Raw genomic sequence first — 5,412 nt, 5'->3', positions numbered from 1 at the left:
AAGGCGTTGGACACATTCTGAAAGCCAAAAATCAAGTGCACCAAAAAAAAAAAAAACCCATCTGGCTTCATTTCTCCACCTCATCGTCCACTGTCGGGTTCTCCACCTTCTCCTCACAGCAGGGTTCAAGTGGGCGTAGCGGTACGCTCCTCCTCGCCTCGAGTCATTCACTGCTAAGCACCAACCTTGGCGTAGGAAGTGGCGTACGACACTTTCAGGGCCTGTTTTGAGCGTAAGAAACGTGTAGAACTGATTCCACTGAGCCTGAGGAGGGAGGAGGAGCCACACTTCAAGTTCAGTCCAAATATCAAGACTTTAACCCCCGATGCACACTGGAGGCGGTCCGAATCCGGTCCAGCTCCGGTCCGGCTGCGGTCCGGCTGTGGTCCGAATCCGGTCCGGCTGCGGTCCGGCTCTGGTCCGACTCCAGTCCAGCTGTGGTCCAGCTGCGGTCCGCTGCGGTCCAGCTGTGGTCCAGCTGCGGTCCGGCTGCGGTCCAGCTGGGTCCAGCTGTGGTCCGACTCCAGTCCAGCTGCGGTCCGGCTGCGGTCCGGCTGCGGTCCAGCTGTGGTCCAGCTGCGGTCCGGCTGTGGTCCAGCTGTGGTCCAGCTGCGGTCGGCTGCGGTCCGGCTCTGGTCCGGCTGCGGTGCTGGTCCGGCTCCGGAGCCCTTGTGGGGCTCCGGGCTCTTTCCGCAAGGATCCTTTTTTCTCCGCAAGCCGGAGCCCTGCCACGTCAACCCAGACAGAAGCAAGTCGGATGCCGGAAGGAAACGCGATACTTGTTCCAAAATAAGGGACTTCAAAATAAAATCTATGTGGTATTTTGCATTAATATTTTTTTTTTTTTTTTACTTCCTCTGGTAGAATACAGAACAATCGTCATGTAGTCATTATACGCTTTAGAAAAATGAACGGTTTTGTACTTCGTCACTGCAGGAAAGCCAAACAGCTCTGTGACGAGCGGCTGTGTTGCCAGGTTGGGCGGGTTTCTGCCAAATCAAGCTTCTTTTTTGAACACGTCGGACGGGTCGATGAAATTATGTGTTTATGACGTGTTTTTCATCATACAGACACCGCAGGCGGTGTGGATCACAGTGCTGCGGTGATTCCGGACCGGAGACGGACCGCAGCCGGACTACAGCCGGTGTGAACCACAGCACTGATTTTAATGACTACGGATTAGCTGCGGTGTTCGGAACGCAGCCGGACCGCATCCAGCGTGGCGTGAGGGGTAACCAGGACTCATGGCAGCAGGGCGAAGAGCCGTCCGTCTCCAGGACCGGGTAACGGACCGCCACAGCGATCTGGAACCTTCTGTCGGACTCCAACGACTCATTTATTATTCACATCTGGTACTGAAGAGAAAGGAACGATTGGTCGGGTCTCACAGGCTCAGGATCAACTGAACTGAAACAGTAAAAACTCACCAGATTCACTGGCCGCTAACGGCCGCGCCGCTAGGTTTAGCCTCAAGCTAGCAAAGTTAGCGAGCAGAGTTTCACTCACACAGTGGAACTGCATCAAAACAAAACATGAGTGGTGGTTGTTGAGTTTCCTCACGTGCCTGACAGACCAGGTGGATTCTGGTTCATTAACGCAAAGTTCAGAAACGGGGTTCACCGGTCAGGTCCGCAGGGGCGGGCCATGTGGCGTTCAAGTGCCCACAGATGAATGAGTTTGCTCCAGGAGCGTAGGAAAAATCAGCTCTATGCTGCAAATGCACAAGAAACGTGTGAAATAAACAATACAGTTAAAAATATATAAAACAAAACAAGACAGTTAATTCTAAATATTAAAATCAAAAAAATAAATGCTAAAATGCTAAATCATTGTCCAAAATATGTTAAAATGATGAGATGAAGTAGCAATCACCACAAAGACAACTATATTGAAAATACAATTTATTACACTGAGTAATAAATACATACAAAGATGCAAGTGACAGCATTTTCAGCATTTTTTTGTTTTGCAGTTTTTTTTTTTAATACCAAAAGTTGAAGAACTCAAGACGAATGACGGGATGCTTTTGGCACGTCTGTCTTCTCTCACTCCGTCGAGTTATCAGAGTCTGAAAAACAGACCCAGCACTAAAAAAAGAAGAGAACCCCTCCAAACCCTGCCCCCCCCCCCCCACCACCACCACCACCACCACCACCCCTGTACAAGCCATGCAGTGTCTACCATTAACCCCCCACCTCACCCCCCCCCCCCCCCCCCCCCGCCCCCCTCCCCGCCCGCATGCAGAAACCAACTATTTAAATATGAACTGAAAGTTAAAAACATTCCGTCTCCTCCTCGGTTTCTTCTCTCACATGATTTCTGTTTTTTTTAATGACCCTTCAGGAGTCGAACTGTTTTTTTTTTCGCCACTCGTTCTCTTTTTAAGAGCTTTCCTTCTTTCTTTTTGTTTTACTTCCTCCTGGTGGGCGGGAATGCCATGCACGTGTGTCGCCTTGCTTCCTGTCCCGGGGGTAGCTAGGACCGGGCGTTCCTCTCCGTCTCGGCCAGACACTCCCGCACCAGCCCCCGGGCGTGGATGATACCTGCACACACAGGGGGCGGGGCTTCAGTGGGGGGCGGGGCTTCACAGCCTCAGTCACAGACACAAAACAACACCCGGGATTCCCAGTTTGGAGGAGAACCGGAGGAAAACCGGAGGAGAACTCACTCAAAGCCTCGTCGACAAAACGTTACGAGTAAATTTCTTTTTTTTAACGCATCGTTTGTGTTTTCATTTCTGAAAACTTTCACGTCTACAAGGAGACGGGGCCAAAAAGGTTCATTTCCTGCAGATTACAGTTACATTTTCACACATTTCCATGGAGACGGAGTCAAAGCGTTTCCAAAAAGCTGTTTTGTTGCGTTTCAACGCAGCAAAACAGCAAAATGCAGCAAAACAGCTGCGTTTTAATACGTGTCCAGAAATTCAAACATTTTAAATTGGAACAAGAAGTGGAAGAATCTGCTGAAATAAATTCATGCTGTGAGACTTTTGAAAAACATTCTGGAATTCTGTCGTGTCGTGTTGAGTTTTAATTTTGAGATCTGTGGTTTTCTTGAGTTTCTGATGAATATTTTTAAATAAAAAGCCGGTCTCCAGGTGTAAAGAGGGGAATGAACCCCTGAATCTCGCGGTGTGTGTGAAGCCCCGCCCCCTCCCAGCTCCACCTCTCTTCAGCCGCTCCATGGCGCTTGCTGCCGGGTACGTCGGCCGGATCTCCTTCCCCAGCTCCTCGATGATGGCCAGCAGCTCGGCGTATTTGTTCTGAGGAACCTGGCTGCTGGTGGAACCCTGAGGGGAGAACAGGGGTCACGAGGGTCAGAGGTCAAACCGGGCGACAGAGAGAGTCTGATCTGAGTCAAACACTGGAAGATCAACGAGAACATTCCGTGGAACGTTCTGCTCCAGATTCACCAGAATTTTCATCAAATCTGAGGATTTATCAATCCAGACTCCCTGAGGGCCCACCGTGGGTTTCAGGTTCTACGTTGTGTCTGTGGTTCCGTACCTGAGAGAACCCCAGGGACGGGGGTCCGTAGTCGCTGAGCAGCGGCCGGTAGGACTGCAGCGTTGCCAGGTTAGCAGCTGAGGCCGACTGCAGGTTCCCCACTGAGGAGACAGAGTGAACCTGGTAACCAGCAGGAAGTCAACCCAACTCAGTCTGAGAAATGAGCTAAACCAGTCCTCAACTAGTCCCAAACAGTCCTCAACTAGCCAAACAGTCCTCAACTAGTCCCAAACCAGTCCTCAACTAGTCTTAAACCAGTCCTCAACTAATCCCAAACCAGTCCTAAACTAGTTCCAAACTAATCCTCAACTAGTCCCAAACCGGTCAAACACAGAGCCAGAAACTAGTCTAGATTAACTATTCATCTTCACTTCAACTATGGTAACTAGGTTAACTTCATGGAGATCAATCAAGGACCCCCCCCCCGCTGTTCCCTCCTCCCCTCCTACTCCCCGCTCCTCCTTTTGTTACTCCTGCTGTTTCCTCCTCCCCCCCCCCCCGCTCCTCCTTTGTTCCTCCTGCTGTTCCCTCTGCTCCTAACCCCCGGCTCCTCCTGCTGTTCCCTCTTCCCCTCCTTGTCTCCTGCTCCTCCTTTGTTCCTCCTGCTGTTCCCCTCTTCTCTTCCCCTCCCGCTCCTCCTTTGTTTCTCCTGTTCCCCCTCCTCCTCCTTTGTTCCTCCTGCTGTTCCCCCCTCCCCTCCTCCTCCCCCCGCTCCTCCTTTGTTCCTCCTGCAGTTCCCTCCTCGGCCGCCAGGTGTCGTGGAAGCGTCGCTGCGGCTCGCGCAGCAGATCAATCGGCGGCAGCTCGGAGGAGCATCATGGAGGAGAACGGAACGAGCCTCAACAACACACCGACCGCCCGGTACGTCTGTGTCACCGAGCCGCGGCTCGGCGCCGGCGGGACGGCGACCCCTTGGAGCGGCCGGAGCCGGCGGACCGCGGCGCCCCGGAGCCGCTGGAGCCGCCGGAGCCGCCGGAGCGCCGATCCGAGCCGAGCGGAGCCGAGCCGAGCCGCGGACCGCGCCGCTCTCCATTAGTAATAATGGCGGATATGAATGAGGCTCCGCTCCGCGGATCTGACCCGACATTCAGAACTGGACAAAAACTACAGACGCGGTCTTTCTCCAGGTATTCTCCCGACCCCGCCGCTAACGCTCGGTTTCCCCGCCGCCCGCCGCCCCCCCGGCCCCCGCCGCCTGCTCACCCTGGCTGCCCGAAGTCCCCGGGATGTGCTGGTGGACGTTGGGCTTGTAAGACATTCCCAGAGACATGGTAAAGAAATAAAAATGACCCGAAAGCGCTGAAGCGGCTGTCTTCACTTTTTGTTTACAACAGCGGCACCGGCAAATATGGCCGTCACTTTATATTGACACCCACCGCGCGCGGAGCGGCGGGCTGCGACGCGCACGGCCGCGCGGCGCACACACACACAACACGCGGCGCACCGCACCGCACGCGACACACACGCGGAGCGCGTGCGCGCGCGCCTCGCGCACCGGCTCGAACTCAAAGTTTGAAGTTTGTTCGAGGAAAGTCTTTAAATGACGGAAAATCCCAGAAAAACACCCGAGAGCCGGAAAAAAGGCTTTGTGGGGGCTTCAGGGTCAGAAGAGGCTCTTTAATAAAGGCTTCAATTCACCAAAACGGAACTTTATTCATTTATGTGTTTTAATTTAAACCGTCTCTGAACGTAGGAAAAACACCTTCAGTTATATTTTAACTCATTATGGAAAAGTAGACTTTATAGAGTCTTCTCTGGATGAAAACGAAAGTTTAATTATAAACTGAAATGTCTTTAAAAATAATTATTTTTTTAAATATATTTTATATTCTGAAACCGAAAAAAACATGGTTAAAGTGATATTTCTGTTCTAAAATAGATTTCGATATCTCTTTAATGAAAC

The 5,412-nt window shown here is 52.1% G+C and overlaps 1 protein-coding gene across 1 annotated transcript; it reads right to left on the bottom strand.

Annotated features, from left to right (window-relative positions):
- Positions 1–2,241: 2,241 nt before the first annotated feature.
- Positions 2,242–4,927, bottom strand: cdk2ap1 (cyclin dependent kinase 2 associated protein 1). Its single transcript, XM_030084467.1, has 4 exons — positions 4,713–4,927; positions 3,510–3,610; positions 3,169–3,292; positions 2,242–2,543 (listed from the first exon to the last, which is right to left on the bottom strand). Exons 1-4 carry the CDS (start codon positions 4,777–4,779, stop codon positions 2,476–2,478), a joined length of 360 nt encoding a protein of 119 aa, XP_029940327.1. The 5' UTR covers positions 4,780–4,927; the 3' UTR covers positions 2,242–2,475.
- Between the last annotated feature and the right edge of the window lie 485 nt (positions 4,928–5,412).

Source organism: Salarias fasciatus (genome assembly GCF_902148845.1).
Source record: "Salarias fasciatus chromosome 7 unlocalized genomic scaffold, fSalaFa1.1 super_scaffold_4, whole genome shotgun sequence".
NCBI classification, from domain to species: Eukaryota; Metazoa; Chordata; class Actinopteri; order Blenniiformes; family Blenniidae; genus Salarias; species Salarias fasciatus.
This window is presented reverse-complemented; position numbering and strand designations above follow the sequence as displayed.